Source organism: Diadema antillarum, unplaced genomic scaffold (assembly GCF_040938485.1).
Source record: "Diadema antillarum isolate AM-2024a unplaced genomic scaffold, OU_Dant_1.0 scf00000123, whole genome shotgun sequence".
NCBI lineage: Eukaryota > Metazoa > Echinodermata > Echinoidea > Diadematoida > Diadematidae > Diadema > Diadema antillarum.
In genome coordinates this window covers 781,760-801,632 of record NW_027271012.1, presented here as the reverse complement: position 1 = coordinate 801,632, position 19,873 = coordinate 781,760, and the positions used below count along the sequence as shown (strand labels likewise).

The following is a 19,873-nucleotide window of genomic DNA, read 5'->3' as shown; positions in this document are numbered from 1 at the left end:
TCGTGTACAACGTGTGCGGAATGCTCCTATCCTCCCTCGCGAACCGATTTCTCGGAGACCGACTGGTAGAGTTCAGGCTAGGCAATCACTGGCCCCTGAGCTGTGCGACTAACAATAGATTTCTAGTTGATATTTAAGAAGAACTTGTCGATATATGCAAGACGACATTGGAAAAACTGCGCCTCTTCAAGCATTCGTCTTCAATATCGTACTCTTGACGGCAATTCGGAAACAGACTGGTAAGTAATTCCGCGTAGGCCTAATTCTTAGTATCAGTCCCATGTGATGATATTTACGTAAGTGGAAAGTGCATTTGAAGAATTGAGGCAGTGACTTTTCTGTTTGTCTTATTAAGAATATTTCCGTGACAGGATCTTCATCAAAGCTATGTAGAATCACCAGATTTTTGTCATTAGAGCTAGAGTCATGATCATTTCGTGTCAACATGGTGAACAGAGACTGATAGAGCCAAAAACAAGGCAAAAGCTATCAATCAATTCAAACTCTGCATCTATAAAATATACAAGTTTATCATCAAACTAGCGCCAAAGTTTGTGTTGATTTAATGTAAGATATAGATAGGGCCTGCTAAATCTAATTACTAAATAGCCTTTACCAGACTGAGTCTACTAATACTTCATAGACCACTACTAAATTGTATTTAGTAAATTAATAAGAAATTGTAGGCCCTCGACTATCTGATGTGTTTGTGTAAATTTTTAATTCAAACAGCTGTTTCCAGTGTGTATAATGTGCATCTATTACCACCTGTCTAGAAGTAGAACTTAGTAGCTGTATCAGTGTATGTAAAATATTTTGTACAATTGGTTTAAATTTACACATTCTCAAAAAAAAAAAAAAAAATGATTCCTAAGTGATGTGACTCAATGTTGATGTCACATTTATTGTCATCTGTTTATAAATTCATAATTTATAGAGTTTGATAGTATTAAAGTTACTGGTAGTGGTACTGTGGTAGTGGTACTAGCCGTGGAGCTAGTGTGTGGTGCTAATGCAGATCTGTACTCCATTGTCACTCTCATACTTTACTCATTTATGCAACAACAAATCCTTTTAAAACCTTGGAGTATTGAACACAGACTCATCATGATCAGCAGTAAACTTTGTATGCACATAGAAATGAGACTTCCTGTACCAATGCTAGTGTCCTATGGGCACATGTACACAAGTAGCGCTGTACCAGTACCGGCTCTGGTGCCAATGTCATGTAGCTGTTAACTAACATTTTCCATTATCAGTGTCCTTGATGAGATGTTTTCTTTTTGTGCTGTTGAGTGTGCATTGTTGTGAGACTTAAAGATTGCTTGTATAAATTCTAACAGAAAACTCTGACACGTGTCATGGAGAAACACAAGCATGAAAGTAGCTGCCTTCTGACAGACAAAGGGAAGGCCTGGAAATTCTTTGCAGGCATCAAGTTGTCTTCTCTCCAGCCCAATGTGGTGTCGGAAGATTTCTTTGACGAGCCTGCAAAACCTGATGTCACAGTAAAGGAAGGTGAGTTGGCCCATTCAGATATTATCATCTGTCTGCTGTGAGGTATATGTATTTCATATTAATGTGCAGTTTCCTCAGAGACCAGCCCTGCCAATACTTAGATGAAAATCGCTACTAGATGCCTATATACTGTATACGCTGTTATTTTTGTGTACAGATATTTTCGCAAATGACGAGAACATAGACATTTTCGCGAGATGTCGTTTTCATGTATTGACGCCGATGCTAACATTAATGTTCTATTAACAAAGCGCATGGAGACATTTTCGCATGTTGTTAGATTCGCGAAATTTGCAAAAATTAAGCCCTCAAGAAAATAACAGCTTATACAGTATCTAACTCGAAAAAGCCCATCGTATGGAACTGTGGACTCAGACTGATGAAATTATCTGCTTAGTACCATGCGAGGACGCCCTTCAGCATAAATATGCTGTAAAAGTGGAAACTTTCACGCTGTTGAAATTTTGGTGCAATTCGCACAACCAGAAACTAGTGTGAAAATAAAAGTACAAAATATTTTTGCTTGCCATAGTTTCCAAAAAATATGTCTTAACTCCGCAGAATTAAAAACATGCGAAACTCATCTTACCCGGATGAGTGCAAAAAAAAAAGCCAGTGGCTCGTGAAAATTTCATGCTGCGAGAAAGGCTGTATGGGCTCCAAGTTGGCAAAATTTTTGATGCCGTGAATATATCATGTTTTACAGTTTACTGCGTCCATTACTATTCTATGAATATCTGCTCAGTAAACAAACCAGTACTTGTTGATATTCAGTATTCAACAGTATAATATTCAGGGTTTATGTTTCATGCAAAGCAGACAAATTGAGTTTCTAGGGCAAATTACTGGTTTACCCTTTGGGGCATGCCTACATCTCACAACATGCAGCTGTTCATTTTATTTCTCTGTGCCATTTTTCTGTAGAACCGGAAGTCTACACTGTATCAGCGGCCATGCTGTGTTCACTATGTGACATCAAATTTGAAATGAGAGAACAACAGGTACTGTAAAGATATTCTAATCATAAGTATATGAATGTGATATTTGTATGATGTGTATAAGAAGTATTTAGTGCTATCTCAGTCCAAGTACTGCCAACAAAAACTTGTATTCTTGAAATTTGTTGGTTTTAGCAGGTTGACAAAAAAACAACAACAACAAAACAACAACAACAGCAAATTATGAACATAGTCCCGGCAGCTTATGTTGGGCTTGGTGTTGAATGTTGTCTGCTGAACCATCCTATACTATTTTTTGTTTGTGATCATTGGCTAACACTTGCCCCTTGCGCTTATCAAATTTGCTATTTTAGGTGTTGTGATGGTGTATTAAAGCATTACCATACGTATGATAATGTCCCCACTCACATCAAGTACCATGTGCAAAGCATGCTTATGTAATGGTCTACCATGGAACGTACAAAAACACTCTGGACATGGCCATGTAAATCTGAGCCAGGGACTAAAATAGACATTTTGCATTTTGGAGAAGTGAGCAAATTTGTACCATTCTTATCCATCTTTCCCATGATATGTCTAAAAATGTTAAGCATTCATGCCTGTATCTTGTCATGCAATCATTTGACATGTACCAAACACTCCCACTTTTATTCCATTGCGCTGTTCAAGCACTATCCCACTGACTTGGTGGATGTGTGAAGATAATACTGGTGTGAGGGATTGCATGCAACGCTAATTCACACCAGTGCCTGCCCTCAGCACTTAAACAGCACTTGACATCACCATTGTACACAGAAAATATGCCCCCAAAGTTATAACGTTTTTGTGTTGCGAAAAATTAGTCAAGAGATTCTGTGCCAGATTAGTGGAACAAACACTGAGTTATATTTTCTATTTCGGTAACAATAAACATTTTGTCACATGGCTTCAACAGGCTTCAAGGAATTTTTGAAGTGCTAAAAGTAAGTCTCAAAAGCCCAGTCAGCATGTACTCTTTAAACTGGATTTAAACTTCACTGTATTCTCTGTGAAGATTTTGATTGCTTTGCTCTTAAATTAAAGCAGGTCAATATAGCAGTAGAAACTATTTTGGGAGAAGATCTAGTCTTTAATGAAAAGCAATATGAGGTAATCCAGTGTGTCATGTTTGTTTCCTCTCTTTTACCCACAGAAAGAGCACTACCGAGTAGATTGGCATCGCTTCAACCTGAAGCGGAGAATGATGGGATTGAAGACTCTTTCTGAAGATGCTTTTGCACAATTGGGAGGTAAGAATGCAATGGAACATGGCATTGTTGTGTGTGTGTGTGGTGTTTTTTTTTCAGACATATGTCTTAAGAGTTGTTTAATGACACATTAGTATTGATTGAACGAAATATCAAAAGATAATGTACTCTTACAACACATACTAGTATGTTTTTGATTCATTTCAAATTGATGTAATGTCATCCCTGATATGTATGCAAGAATGCCTTGATTGCTAAATTTGTAGGAAAAGGTAGAAAACTGAACCTAAAGAATGAAGTCTGCATTCAAATGAAAAGATCCTGTAGAAAGTGGCATGTACAATTTCTGTTGATATGATACAGTTAATAGTCTTATGCTGAACACAGAAAAAAATGCTTTAATACACTTTCACTATCAAGATAAGCAAGTCAGGGTGAGACTTTGACTTTTATATCATACAGGTATATTCCATTTGATGTCAAAGATGTCACCAGCTGCAATTGATGTGTAAGCAGTGCACCTTGTGTAATCAAACCTTGTAGAAGGCTGCACAGGACTTTATAATCCCATAGGTGCTACACTAGCCATGTAATCAAATTCTTATTATTGGCCTTTGGCTCCTTTCTTGTGTCTTGTGTTGTTGATATTTTTTGTTGTACATGGATAGTGCCCCCTGAGAAGCTCCTCATGATAATTTTGAAGGTGACCTTGATACAGCTGCAACATAGCCTCCGTCAAGGAGTTTTCCTTAGTGGTATGTAGGAATACCTTTAATTAGGAGTATACTGTTTTTGCTGAAATGTAGGAAAAGCAATCATTTTGTAGGCTTTTTTCCCCCTCCCCCCCCCCCCATAAAAAAGATATTAAGTGTATATCAATAGTCATATTCAACCCGTTGAGGACGAGACCCAAGTATACTCGGGTAAGTGTCTATGGGAAATGCGTGTTGTAACAAAATCAGTCCATCTTCAACGGGTTAATCTCTGCCGTTGTTTGGTTCTTTGGTTTTTGGGGGTTTAGGTTGTTTTTGTTTTGTTTTTGTTTGTTTGTTTGTTTGTTTGTTTGTTTGGTTGGTTGGTTTTTTTTTTTTTTTTTTTACGCTTTTTTTTTGGGGGGGGGGGAGGGGTTTCACTGCTGTTAAGGATTTCTGCATAAACATTATTGTCTTACCTGTTCCCTAAACGTGCCATAGGCATCATTGGTCCTAGAGAGCATTTGCTACCAAGATGGAAGAAGTAGTGTCATGTCTGTAGGCAATTACATCAAAGAAATTATAAGTATAACAACCTTTAAAAGCATATATCATCATAATGTTTCATTTAATGTGTGTGAATCATCGACTGTATTGTACACCAACTGTGACTGTGTTTGCATTGTCTCTTTGATTTTTTTTTTTCAGACGATATATCAAGTATATCAGGCAGTGGGGATTCCTCATCAGAAGACGATGTGGACATGTCTCCCGTTTCTCATCACCATAGCAACCACACCCTCGGCACATCGTCATCTCTGATGATGGCATCCAGCCACCTGTCCCGGAATGACAGTGACGACGATGAGGATGAGGATGACGCCAACAGTGAGAAGAAGTCCTCAGCAAACGGGAGAAGGCACCCCAGGATTTACTTTGAGAATGAGGACGGACAAGTCGTGTCGATATATCGCTGCATAGTGCACGGCAAGAGGGTAAGCAGCTACCCAGGAAGATGAACCTCTAAAGTGGGACCGTCATTCATATCATTATCAAGCAAACAGAAGTTTGACATAAAGCAGGAAGTAAATTTTTGTTGCATAGTTGCTTATTGTCCATGCAGAATATACAGTTTCAGAGAGGGCCACTATTCATTCTTCTTCTTTCAATCTTTCAAGACTACTCTGTATAAGAGACAGAAGTTTCACCCAGCAGCTATGCAGAGATTCAAGATTCAAGAATATATTTTGTATGTTTTGTCTTTAAAATACAGAAATTCCCCCTCTACTTGCATTCACGATGCGAATGATATAGAACTGCATGACATGTGTGAATAATACTTGAACAAATTATAAGAAGTAAAAATGCATCAAATGTACCATTGCATTCATATTCATGATACATTTAAAAACGGATATATTGATTGAATCCTTCATATTCTTCTTCCCTTTACTCTTTGTCCTCCGTAGAGTCATGCTAATACAACAAGAAAAAAGCTGATCGCTGATGTCACCTTTTATATCTCACAGCCCAAAAATATAGCCAGGGGATTATGGAAAGTGGCACTAGGATCAGGATTTCAAAGAAATCACAGTGTGTTCAAATCCAATAGGAATAGTGTAGTGTAGAAGCATACACCCCTCCTTATAGTAGCAGTGTGTGCACAGTCTCTGCATGCATGCTTAGGGCATCATGTATTATATTCTTTTATTTCCATGAGTTGTGTCAGTATCTAAATACATAAAAAAAGTATTTTCTCAGCCTGTGGTATGCCAAGGTAGAGCCTGAACCTTGGATAGAAGTGAAAAGTAATTTGTTATCATTGATCAGTGGGGGTCTTTTGCTGTATGTCTGGAATAGGCTTGGAATTGCCACAGAGATCGAGTCTCCTCAGGCAAATACAATCTGTAAAACTGAGCACTGTGGAATGACATTTTAATTCAAATTTCAGTTGGTTTTGTGCAATCTGCTCAAAGCTATTGAATTACTGATATTTATTGATTTATATTTAAACAAGTGTTACATATCCTTCCCCCAATACTGCCAAAAAAAATTCAGTTGATTTACTTGTGAAGTAGATTTAAACTGTTTATTGGCTGTCTTCATGACTGTACTTTGTTACCATTTCAGGATTCACCATCGAGCCACTCAGAGCTAATCTCCAGAGGACTGGGTCTCCTCTCCAACAGGAAATGGGCCATAATGATGACTGGGGGTGGCCATTTTGCAGCTGCAGTGTATGATGGGTAAGGGAGGCATTTCTAGGTGACATGTGTATCAAGTTGGTCCATCTTGATGAACAAATGACAGTTATTGTGACTTTGTATGTTGTGGGGTTTTTTTTTCTGTGTGTGTAACTACTTTTGTCACTGGTTCTCTTTTAGAGCTTTTACTTTCATGTCAATTGCACAATTGTTTCAGGTGGAAATCTTAACAATTTTCAAATATGATAAAATAATGCTTCCTTACCTCATGAGCAGTGCACCTACAACATTTATGATTTTTGTAAGGTGATTAGAGTGATAATCATACAAAGAAGAAATATCAGTTTAACATTCATGCACAAATAATATGCATGGTACATGAGCTTTTGAGGAATGCCTCTTGTGCAATGTAAACAATGTACATTTATCCCTATTTCTTCATTTTCTGTTGCAGGTGTGATGTTGTAGTTCACAAGACATTTCATCGCTACACTGTGCGTGCAAAGCGAGGGACGGTACAGTCAGTGCGGGATTCAAAGGGCAATGCTCCCAAGTAAGTATTTCCCTCTTTGTTTTGTTTTTTTCATGTTGTCTCATCTCATATATTTATTTCCACTCTGAGCTATTAAAAAAAAAAAAAAAATATCAAGTAAATAAAAAGATAAATAAACATAGATATATAAAAAAAATAAACAATTTATACCAGGTAGTTTCAGATGAATCTTGTCTTTCAGCTGCAAGTAACCAAATTATTTGATAGATTCGCACAACGTATAACGAATTGATGGCTGGGCTGCCACTGACCTTTAACCCCATCTGTAATGTCCACAGGTCATTAGGTGCGTCTCTCCGTCGGTACAATGAGGCAGCTCTCAACCAGGAGGTTCAGGACTTGCTGGCCAGCTGGAAGACACACCTGGACGCCTGCCACAGGATTTTCCTCAGAGTGCCCACCTACAACAAGGCCATGTTCTTCGGGGGCAAGAACCCTGCCCTGGAGAAAAGGGACTTGAGGGTGGTGACCATTCCCTTCGCTACCCGCCGAGCCACGTTCAAGGAACTTCAGAGGGTCTGGGAGCAGCTAGCAACTATCAAATGCCACGGTGTGCATTTTGTTTCATCTGTGTTCCATTTTTTTCAAAGTCCTTACCCCATAATCCTTTTTGAGTCTGACTGGATTTGTGCTCATGTTCTTCTTGAGTTCCCCTGAATGTGCTTTCCCATGCTTCTGTTATGAATTAGAAATTTTTACATTGAATAAAAAGAAGAAATGTTTCCTATTTCTTGATCTGAAAACACGAATGAGGATCTGCAAGTATTGCATTCAGCAGTGACTGTCCGTAGGGAACGTCAAGATGTATTGCAGTGGCTTACAAATCAGCTGTAGTCTTGCCTGATCAGTTTTGACATTTCCAGTCTTGTTTTGTCAATTCTCAATATGATTGGGTATTTAACACAGGCCACAGTGTATTATACCAGTACTGCAAGCCCTGGTGTATTGTTTGTTGTACATTTCCCTTTTCTTTTTTTTTTATTACATGCCTGTGACCACGTTAATGAAAACTGTAGTTGATCAACAAATCTGCTTGATTGTGTTCAGGGAGCAAAGCTGATGTGGAGAAGAGGTTTTCCAGTCCTGACAAGAAGGCAGAGTGGAAGAAGGCGAGCAAGGGACCAAAGGGGCAGGCAGATCCTGCAGAGGATGCAGAAACCATGGAAACCATTCTAGTCAGCTTGGAGAAGAATTCATTATCAGGTTAGTAATGGTATCAGATAAGATAACACACATTCATGCTTCTGTTACATTTGATCTCTTTGTCACACTTTCCCTTTTAACAGAGATAAGCTCGTCAAGCCAAAGAATTCCTATATTCCTTTAAAAGTTCCGAGTATCCTCAGGCAAGTTCTATGGGAAATGCATGTTGTAGCAATATCAGTCCGTCCTCAACGGGTTAAATGCCTTTGTAGAAAGGAGCATCAGGATAAAGTTTCCTGCTCAAGGACACAAGCGTCGTGAGGGGGTTTGAATCTGCAGCCTTCTATTGAAGTGAAAGCACACTGCACAGTCACTAGACTATGGTATTCTTAGTATATCTTATGCTGAGAAACGAAAAGTCTCTGTCTACAAAAAAAAAAGAGAGAAAGTAGATACGGGATATCCCGTTGTTGCCGCAAACTTCCAAAGAGGCTACATAGGGAATATCCTGTCGTTGAAAATGTAATGCAACCATTTGTTAGAACTTTATTGAATGCTGTAATAATGGAATAATTAGTGATATATTCTTGAAAATATGGACAATTTTCTCCTCTTTAAAATGTTACTTAACTTGCCTATGTTTCATTTTTGCCAGTAAAGAGTGGTTGTTCTAAAAACTGCCAGCTTGAATGAGCTCATGTGGAAAAATGGCTTACCTCTCTGGGTGTTTGTTCATGTGCATGTGCTGGCCTGATTTGGGTTATAGGGTTAGAAATGGAAAGGGGTTTCTCTGTAAATGATGACAATATCATCAAGTGTATAAGACTGACATTTCTACAATCATAGATCTTGTACTCGTATTGAATTACATCGACGTTTTACTGATACACTTGTCATGCCCTTAACTGCTTTCACTGTATGTATTTTTCTTCAAGAGTACATAGGTGCCTCATAGTGAGGAATGATTGAATTTAGATTACCCCAGTTGTTCATGAAATAGATTGTCTTTGTCTTTTGAATGCAGCTGAGAAAAATGACCAAGATCAAAACAACCTTGGAATCAGCGAAGGATTGGAGAAAGACGAGGAAGAGAATGATGAGGAGAAAGATGTGGAATTCATCTTGGAGGATGCCACATCTACCACCGATCATCTGAGAGGTCACGAGGTCTCCCAACCAAAGCCTCAGAGAAGGAAGAAGAAGAAGAAACAGCTGAGTAAACAACACAATGAAGGTTAGAAAAGATAAATCTTCTTTAAAGCTACAGTCATGGATTAACCTGTTTAGGACGGGCTGATTTTGCTATAACACGCATTTCCATAGACACCTGCCTGAGTATACTCGGGACTTGTCTTCAACAGGTTCATAATAATACCTGTGTTACAGAACAAACAAAACCAGATGATTGATTTAGTCACCAGTGTTTCGTCAGTGAAGATTGATTCAAGTGAGTAGTAAACCAGCTGCTTCACTCAACCCTGCAGAAGGTTGAAGAGGACTGTAAACAACATTTACCCAGTCCTTAAACACTGATGGATTATTACCTAAAACGACTTGAATAAGTATTTACATGTATTTGTGATTGAGAGTCATGTCAATTTGAAGGTTTGCTTTATTTTTGTGTAAGACAGGGATATCAGATCATGCAAAATAGCGGAAACTCTACTCACAGCTTATTTGCATGTCAATTCTTTCTTTGCCGCAAATTGTTTTACCTCTCAAATCTCCAACAAGAGTTAGCAAAGATGTTAGCTTCATGTGTAGACAGTGAAAAGCCCTCAAACTTTCCACTTGTTGCTTCCTGATTATTACAGTAGGTGCAGTTTGAGCATAAATTTTCAGTATGATGAGCAGAATATTGGAAAGAATCACATCTGTCAGACTGATATTCAAACATTCCGTGTAATAATAAATCTGGTCTTCTTCTTTTCATATGAACAGATGTGGAAGAAACCTCTCTCACAAGTGACCTATTCACTATATGCCGGACGGGCAACATGGACAAACTCAATCAGGTTCTAAACAAGATCAGGGAGAAATATCTCTCTCGCCCTGGTCCCCCAAACCAAGACAATGGAAATAGCGGCAATGATGATTCAACTCAGACAACACCCTGGGAAAGTGATGCATCATCACCAAAAGATGATGGTGTAAGCTCTAGTCTTCCAGCTCCTTCAGAGCAAGGACAGGAATCACATGATATTGGTGAAACTGGTTCATGTAGTGACAACCAGCAATCACTCAAGAGTGAAATGTGCTCAAGGACTGGTGAGGAGTCTGGAGAATTTAACACCAACACTGAGTGTGACAGCAGCAGTCTGCGTACCAACAGTGCTCAGTGTAACTCTCAGTGTAACACTGAATCCAAGTCAGCAAGTAAAACATGTGAAGGTCATACACCACTTAGGGAGGAACCTGATACAGGAGATAGTAGTCATCAATGCAGTGAAACGGAAGAAGGCAGCAAAGACAAAGCAGAAGATAGCGAAGGGAATTATAACCAGCAGCACCAACCAGATGAGGCTGCCCAAGACCTTGGAGTGGAATGTCGGGGAGAAGAGCCACAAAAATCTACCGAGGGACATGACACATCCCGCTCTTGCAAGAAGTTCTACAAGTTCCTGAACAAGCAGCTGGACAACCTTGGCTACACCTTCCTGCATGTTGCTGCTGAGGATGGCCAGACAGATGTCATGTACCATCTCATGGAAGCTGGGGCTGACCCAGGTGTCAAGTGAGTCTGTCATTTAGATACCTGATTTTTGTGTAATTTCACCTACTTCATAGAAAAAAAAAGAGAAGACCTGTATCAGAAATGCATACCTTTCTCACTATCCATCCAACTTAAGAAAATGTGGTTACAAAATTTTTAATTTTTCTTTTCTGAAAATTGATGTACTGTATGGCATGCTTGATATGTTAAATTTACAAACTTATGATTCAGCCTTTCATGATATTGTTATATACAGAGTTCGGCAGCCCAGTAACTTATTTTAACCATCCCTGAGCTTTGAGTGCCTCATGGCATAGAAAATCCAATCAGACATTGTCCACACTGTCCAAATTTCCTGGCACAGAAAGGATCATAGCTTTACATCACCTCTTCTGTATGTTTTAAAAAATCACTGTAATCAAAGCCTTTTCAGTTTGGGCACTGCTGACATCTGAAGTAGAAGTCCCCTTATCAAAAATAATTCTTCATGTGAATCAAAAGTGAACACTTGTCCATCACGATGTGTGGTCCATAAAGCCATGGTGAATCCATTTGTTTATAAATCTGCTACATTATACTGGGGGTGCTCACTTCACAAGTTCTAATCTAACAAAATACCTGCCAAACAAACTCCAGTCCATCATCTTATTGAAATAATAGAAATAGTTAAGACTATCACCTTTAATGTTTTGTTAAGTTTTGAAATATCTTCACCCTTGTAACAGGTGTTTGTTATTTTCCCTGTGTATGGTATCTCTAAATAGAAACAAGAAGGGGAAGCCACCGTATGGATGTTCCCTTGACAAAAAGACAAGAGACACATTCAGGAAATTCAGAGCAAGCTACCCTGATAGATACGACTATGAGAGAGCACAGGTGAGTATACATAAACTTCAACTTCAGGACATTTTTTTTTTCACTGCTATGCTTTTGAAATATGTCTCTTTTGACTTGTGCCAAAGAGGGGGGCGCAACGGGCACGCAGCCCCTCTTCATTTTTTTTTTTTTCAAACAAAAGAGATTTTAAAAAAAATGCAGGGGGGGTGGGAGCATGTGCACCCCGTTAATTTTGTAAAGGTGCCTCCCCTTTTGTACAGAATTCCTGGATCCGCCCCTGTCAAGGTATAGAAGAGTGTGAGTCACATTGAAAAAAAAACTTTTGATATGTGCTTTTAAATTAGAATATTAAGTTGGGAAGTAAACCAAGAAGTTGCCTCTGAGAAACAATTAACTTGTCGTACAGGAGGATGAGAACAGCATGGTTGTAGCCATTTCACTCCCCCCCCCCCCCCCCCCCCCCCCCATGAGAGAAGGAGGCTGGACAACAAAAATAAAACACTACTTAGAAATATGTTAATGCCTTTGTGTCTCCTCACAAGAAATTATGGAAAGATGTAGTCAGGCCTGTGTAGTTAGCTATATTTGTTGTTGTCTCTTTCTCTGGCATTAATTGATATCTCTATTAGTATCTCTATCTGTGGTATCTCATGGAATGTCTTCTCTCCTTACATGTATTTCATTCTTCTTTCATATGTTAAAAGTATTTGATAGAAGCTCTCTGTTTTCACCATCTTATATCTGTCTGCCTCCATGAACCCATTTGTCCAGATTCCAGCCCCTCTCAGTGAGGACCAGGAGAGAGAGAAAGCAGCCAAACAGTCTGAGAGGAAGAAGAACAAGCGTAAAGCAAAACGTGAGAGGGAAAAGGTGAGCGTATGACTTATAACCTGCTGTAGACTTGGAAAGAAGTTTCAAGAAAACTGGCTCAGGTTTGTTCAGACTGTTTGATCACTCTAGTGCCAGTACAATGCATGGTTGCTGAAATATATTTTCATGAGGAACTGCCAATTCCACTTCAATACAGAAGTCAGCAATCTCCTGTCTACCTGTGGCATTATAATTTTGACAGTAGAGTATGGCCTGTATGACAATTTATATGATGTACCAGTATCTCACTTTCTTTGGCCATGTTTGTGTTCAAGTTAATGCTTCCTTGTGTCCTCTGTTCTTTCAGATTTTCCCCTAACCCCCCCCCCCCATTTTAGTCTTACACACATTTAATTTCCTAAAAGAGTGTGGGTTTTCTTTCTTGTTCCAAATTACTCTTTTATGTTCATTCCTTGGACTGCCGTTCTTGTCAGCTGAGAGTCAAAAAGATGTTAACACTGTGCAATGAAGTTAGTATCGTCTGGTTCTCAACCAGTGATTCATACATATAGTACTTTCACATACAAAATAAGTTATATGTGACTTCTTTTTTTTTTAATTTAATGTGAAGGAGGATAAGAAAGAGCAAGAGGCTCAGAGGAAGGAGGAGGAGAAACAGCAGTGGTATGCTGCCCTCAGTGATAGAGAGAAGAGAGCACTAGCAGCAGAAAAGAGGTTTGCCATGCAGACGACATCTACATCAGAACTCCAGTGAGTGTTATTTAAATTGAGATGCATGTTACCTGTGAACTGGTTAGAGTACAAGATAATGCATTACAACATGTTCTTGTTTGGTAATTTGGCTCCACAATGCTTTTCATGTGGCAGGAAAGTGAATGAGATGTTTTTTGTCTCGCCCACCGGAGGTGAAGGCGAGACTAAGGGATCCAAATGGCGTCCGTCCGTCGTCCGTCCGTCGTCCGTCATAAATGTTAAAGTTTACCTGCAAGACTCTCTTTTGATGCATAACTTGGCAACTGTTACAGCAATGGCAGCCACACTTGGGTGATAGAAGCACTAGGGGTATCTTCATGTTATGGTGTTGTCAGAGGTCATGTGATATGGTCAAAGGTCATTTGAGGTCAAATATTAAAGGGTATGTGCAAGACTCTCTTTTCTACATTGTATGTTAAAGTTTACCTGCAAGACTCTCTTTTGACAAATAACTTTACATAAGTTGCTTGGATTACAACCTAACTTGGGTCATAGATGCACTGGGGGTACCTTCATGTTATGGTGCCGTTGGAGGTCACAGGATAAGGTCAAAGGTCATTTGAGGTCATACGTTAAAGTTTACTTGCAAGACTCTCTTATCACTCGTAACTCGACACATGTTGCTACAATAGCATTCAAACTTGGGTGATGGATGCACTGGGGGTACCTTCATGTTATGGTGCCGTAAGAGGTCACATGATAAGGTCAAAGGTCATTTGAGGTCATACGTTAAAGTTTACTTGCAAGACTCTTATCACACATTACTCAGCACATCTTGCTGCAATGGCAATCAAACTTGGGTGATGGTAGATGTCTCTTGGGAAGTTGAAGGTAACCACAAGGTCAAAGGTTACAGACAGGGGTCAACGAACTTTTAGGGCCCAATGTTAAGTTTTTAGGGTGCATTTCGTTTATGGCTCATAACTTTTGATCCCTTTGTCCGTTTGTGACCAAACTTGGATGGAACATGTCCCTTGGGGAGGTGAAGGTCGTCACAAGGTCAAAGGTCACAGACAGGGGTCAACAAACTTTTAGGGCCCAATGTTATGTTTTTAGGGCGCGTTTTGATTGTGGCTCATAACTTTTGATCCCTATGTCCGTTTGTGACCAAACTTGGACGGTAGATGTCCCTTGGGGAGTTCAAGGTCATCATAAGGTCAAAGGTCACAGAAAGGGGTCAACAAATTTTTAGGGCCCAATGTTAAGTTTTTATGGCGCGTTTCGATTATGGCTCATTACTTTTGATCCCTTTGTCCGTTTGTGACCAAACTTGGATGGTAAATGTCCCTTAGGGTATTGAAGGTCACCACAAGGTCAAAGGTCATAAGCAGGTCAATTAACTTCTGGGAGTTATAAAAAATATTAATTCCTTGGACGCGAATGGGCGAGACACAATTTGGCGATTGCCTTGTTTACTTCCTCTGGCCTATTTCAAAAGTTTGAAAATAGGGTTCAATATGGATGTATGATAGCGGGTGATTTCAGAGGCAATGCGGTTAAATAATGAGATATAACAGCCTGATTGTCCTGTCCTAATGTTCAGGGTACATGGTAGAGAGTAGTAGCAATTTTTTAAATGTCATTCTAAATTTTGTGAAAAAGAAAATTCAAGCTTTATTAAGCTGTACTCTTTTGACACCCTGCAAACCTATCCTTGCAAAACAATAATTGTGTTAATTACATTCTAATGCGTTGTTTCTTGCCCCCTTTTGAAGTCATCTTTTCTTATGTCTCTAAATTTCTCTATCTACAGGAGGTGTTGGTCCTGTGGTTCATCCCTCACTGGAAAAGTTCCTTTTTCTTACATGGACTTCAAGTTCTGCTCCATGCCATGTTTGAAGAGACATAAGCAGCAACAGCAATGACGTCAGTCATTACTCAGACCCCAAGCAACCTTTACAGTTTTATTTTCTTACTCTTGATTGCACTTTAATTTAAGTCATCATATACACCTCAGATTATTTATTTTTCTGCTTTGATACATGGCATTTAGCATTGGATTTTAATCAATATAATGAATTTGGCTTCCGTTGTAAACTCGATAAGAATTGGAGAGACATTCAAGTGGAGTTGTTTTGATCTTCTCTAAAGTTTATCATTATCCTTGTAATAACATCTTCAAAATGGCCCTTAATACATTGTTGTCTCTGATGGCATGTCAGCCAGTTGAGCAGAAGAAGCAACTTTGTTCACACCTGTTCACAAAGTTATTTATGAATTCATGGATACAAGTTGAAAGATTATGATCTTGATTCTGCTACTACATTGTGATGAAATTTTTGTAAAACAAGGACGTGTCATCATGAGGAAATTATGAAGTCATATTGTATTAGAAATACAATCAATTTTTATTGTCCCCCATGCCACAGTCATCACACTTTTTAGAGGTATGATTTCTAATTCATTTTTGCGAAGACTTTCCGAACCTTATAGGATAATAATTCATGATGGGGTTGATTGTCACTGTCTATGCATGTAATGACGAGACAAGAATATTAGTTCTATGTAATATCTATTGTCGGCAAGTTGTAGATCTTATTGCTTTAGCATGAGATTTTGTCAAGCCTGATATTTCACTGTATTCATCATTTTACTTGTAGTGGCATTAGAAGTTTTCAGCTCTTTTGTTATACAAAATATCCTCATTTCATTTCTTTGTCATATTTCAATAATGAATCTTAGTTCACAACTCATGTGCAGATTAAATGTGTTCTAAGCCCATGATATCTTTTAGAAACACTGTCATGGGGAATTCTGTTCATCCGACTTTATGAAAAATTCATTACGCAGTAAATATTCATTCCACTTTCGTGTAGGCAAGAAAGGGAATTAGAAATGGAAAATCTTGCTTCAGATCATTTTCTCTATACAGTGAATTGTTACATAGATTTAAGTTACAGGACAAAATTGTTTTCTTTTGCCCCTATTTAGGTGGTTTGTCTCTGTCCTAGTAGTAAAATTGATATTCACAATGTTAGCGTTTGGGCAATTTTTCTTGTTTTTGTCCACTGTACAAACAGGTTGTGCAATGTTATTTCCTACAAGCTCAAAATGATAAGGGCAGCTTTGCCAAAATTTGTTCTGAATTCTTTTCCTCCTCCCCTGGAAAAAAGATCAACAAAACAAAACAAAACCACAACAACAAATATGACGTGGTCCTTGGAGTACATGACCTATAGGGTGAATGGCCATATTTGGTTGATGTTAACATACTCATAACTTAGGCCTACTCATAACATGGCTATTGCACAATCCATGTGCCATAGACTCGTGTACAGTATTCATGTTTAGAATTTAAACAGTTCTTAATCCCATATTATTGTACAACTCACTTGTATAAAGCAAGTTGTTTAAATTTCAAACAGCAAGTACATGTACATCACATAGATTAATTGGTATTTACATGCCACCTAATTCATTTGTTTGTGATTTTTACACTGAAGAGAATTGTTTTCAGGTTTGCATTAATTTTCGACTCATTGCCTCTACTCATATCCATTATTTTGCTTCTCAGAGAAGTTTACGTTTCTTTTGTATGTTTGTTTGTTTGTTTTGGGGCATTACCTACATCATCTTTTCGTTATAAGAAAAGATCCACACTAAAGACATTGGTATACTGTAAAAGTGCAAATTTTTGCGGTGAGGAAAGTTTTGCACATTTTGTGCGAACTAAAACAAGTGCGAAAATAAAACCACACAAACATTTTTGCTTGTTATATATTCCAGTAACTAATGTCTTGATTCCACTGAATCAAAAACATGCAAAATTTATCTTGCCCAGCCGAGTGCAAAAATTACTCATGCGAAATATCCACTTTTAGATGTCACATGTAGAACCAGGCCTTTGGGCAGAAATCCTGAATGGCATGTGAAACTTGTCTGTATTGCCTTTCTCAAGTTATGCTCAACCAAACCCAGGGGCGGCGCAGCCGTGGGGGCCGTGGGGGCTCAGGCCCCCCCCCCCCCCCCCCCCCCCCACTTTTTGTGCACCATACAAAGGAATACATAAGGTGTCATCACTTTGGGCCCCTACACTTTTTTCAACCCGGAAGTACGTAAGTGGCACTAAAATGGGAGGGGAGAGAATGAGCTGAGGACCTTTTTTTTTTTTGCTTGTCAGCTGAAGAAACCCGGAAGTGGACGCGGGGACGGGGAGAGATATGAGCTGAGGACCTTTTTTTTTTTTGCTTGTTAGCTCATCAAACCCGGAAGTGGGCCCCCACACTTTTGAAAACAGTGCGCCCGCCCTGAAACCTATGGCATAATGTACCCTATATAAAGTACTTATTCATTGTCACTTGTCGCTGCAGCATTGCAGGACGTATCATATCGGTGTGATGTCAAAATGATGAAATATGCAGACACATCTCAGTGATCAAAATTATGGAACCGCACATTTGGTTGGATGTATTGTTTACAAAAATATTCTGCCGCAGTTTCCCTTTAAAATAGTGTTTTCTTACCATATCATACAATTATGTACTTATACACACATTTCTTTAATAGTGTGAGAGGGAGATAGACAGGTTTATAAGTTTTGCTCGCTTCCATAGTACACACAGTAGCAAATAATTGTCATCTTGCTTTATTTAATAACCATCTTGCTTTATTTAACAACAGAGTGATTGTTGATTAGCTTACTGATTGCAGTGTTACTGACGATAAGCTGCATCAGGAAACTCCTCTGAATAGAGGAAGCACCTCATGGCTTTATAGGCCTACTTAATTTATGTCAAGCTCAGTTTATACTGAGCATTCCTATTGCAGGGAATAATCAGAATGAGATAAGTGAATGATATAATCAAGTGCAATGGATTCATCCCATCATAAATTGAAGACAAGATATACAGTAACTAGATTTGTAAGTATTTTATTCAGAAAGATAGCTAGTGTGGATTTGCTGTACGTCAAAAAAACATGCCTATGATATCCAAACTCAGAAAGTGCATTAAATACAAACATGTATTAATACATCGGATACACAAGACAAGATGTTTCCATGTTGTTTAATTGAATGATGCATGCTTTATATGTCGTGAATAACTCAGAGGTGATTGTTTAGATTAAAGTATATGAAACGAAGGTGATTTGTGGTGCAAAATTAATGCCATGAAAGGCTTCAGTTCATTTAAGGTTGCTCACAGTAAGGAACTGTTTACTGCCCATTGTTGATGATAAAAGAGAACACATAGCTTAAAATTAATGTGTATGCCATGTGTAGGGTGTGCGTGTGCGTGCGTGCGTGTGTGTGTGTGTGTTCTCGCTTTGAGGGATGAAATGAATCAGTGATGGATTAGCCTAAGTATGCAGCATTGTACTTTGAGAATAAGATTGAATTAAAACACTAATTGTGAAGCTTTGTTAAATGTCATTTAATGCTTGGGTTGGGGAAAGAGGTGTGAGGTGTGAGGTTATTTGTTATTGGTTATTGGTAATTGAATCTTGTAGCTCGAATTTTCAGAGAAAGAACACATTTAATACGCATTTAGTAATGGAAAGATGTGATTGTATTCGTTAAATTTGCATCTTGAATTGATTTCTATGCTCGGAATTGCGAAAATTATATTGTTCATCTCCAAGATCGGGAGGGGAGGCCGGGGCGGCTCATGGGCGTCATGAGCTATCGATAAAATGCTATCGAGTGATCGTTCAACTGTATGGCAGTCGGCTGCTGCTAGCTGGAGCCTGGCCACCGCCTCGCTCGCCCGGGCGGGCCAGGCCGGCCGGCCGGCCTCGTGATCGTAGCTCAAGTGGCATGCGCATACATGCAGCGCAGACATCCGGCGGCCGCCCGTGCCCCAATAAACATAACTGAGAGCTTGCTACAGACAACCAGCTAAACGCATGAAGTAAGTGGATTTCCGACAAGCCCATAAATTGGTGAATAAGGGTAAGATTTACTTCCTCTAACGGATGGTACAATGTATGATGGATGTTGCCAGGTGTGGGCTATTTATGCGTTAGAAATAGACTACAAATGTGTACAAAATTGGTAAAGGCAAAGCAAGGACGGAAAGTAACGTCAACACTGTGTGTAGGCGTATTGACTAACGTGCGTTACACTGATTATGATAAATGCTGTGATAATGACTAGAATTCTACTAGAGATGTCTAGTATAGAACTAACAGTTAGTAGTATGCTGTCGTTGAAGAGTAAGGTTATATTTTCTAAGAAAAACAAACAAACACATAGAACAAGTCTAACGGTAGTCATTAAAAAAAAACCTGGATGATATCTGCAACTGTGCAAGACTTCACTGTCTTCATTAAGTTCAGGATTGAAGGGGAGGCAGATTACCCCCAGAAGAAGCAGCTTTGCCCTTGTTATTCCACGAGCATCAATTCAATTCTTCTTCTTCTTCTTCTTCTTCTTCTTCTTCTTCTTCTTCTTCTTCTTCATCATCATCTTCTTTTTCTTCAGGTTAAGTCTACCTCCTTCAATGT

At 38.9% G+C, this 19,873-nt stretch overlaps 1 protein-coding gene across 1 annotated transcript; it reads left to right on the top strand.

Annotated features, from left to right (window-relative positions):
- Positions 1-1,361: 1,361 nt before the first annotated feature.
- Positions 1,362-19,168, top strand: LOC139720199 (tRNA endonuclease ANKZF1-like). Its single transcript, XM_071631562.1, has 15 exons — positions 1,362-1,518; positions 2,443-2,519; positions 3,649-3,745; positions 5,104-5,390; positions 6,526-6,641; positions 7,054-7,152; positions 7,431-7,702; positions 8,200-8,355; positions 9,338-9,529; positions 10,237-11,029; positions 11,773-11,884; positions 12,617-12,715; positions 13,287-13,426; positions 15,183-15,280; positions 19,143-19,168. Exons 1-15 carry the CDS (start codon positions 1,362-1,364, stop codon positions 19,166-19,168), a joined length of 2,721 nt encoding a protein of 906 aa, XP_071487663.1.
- The last annotated feature ends 705 nt before the right edge of the window (positions 19,169-19,873 follow it).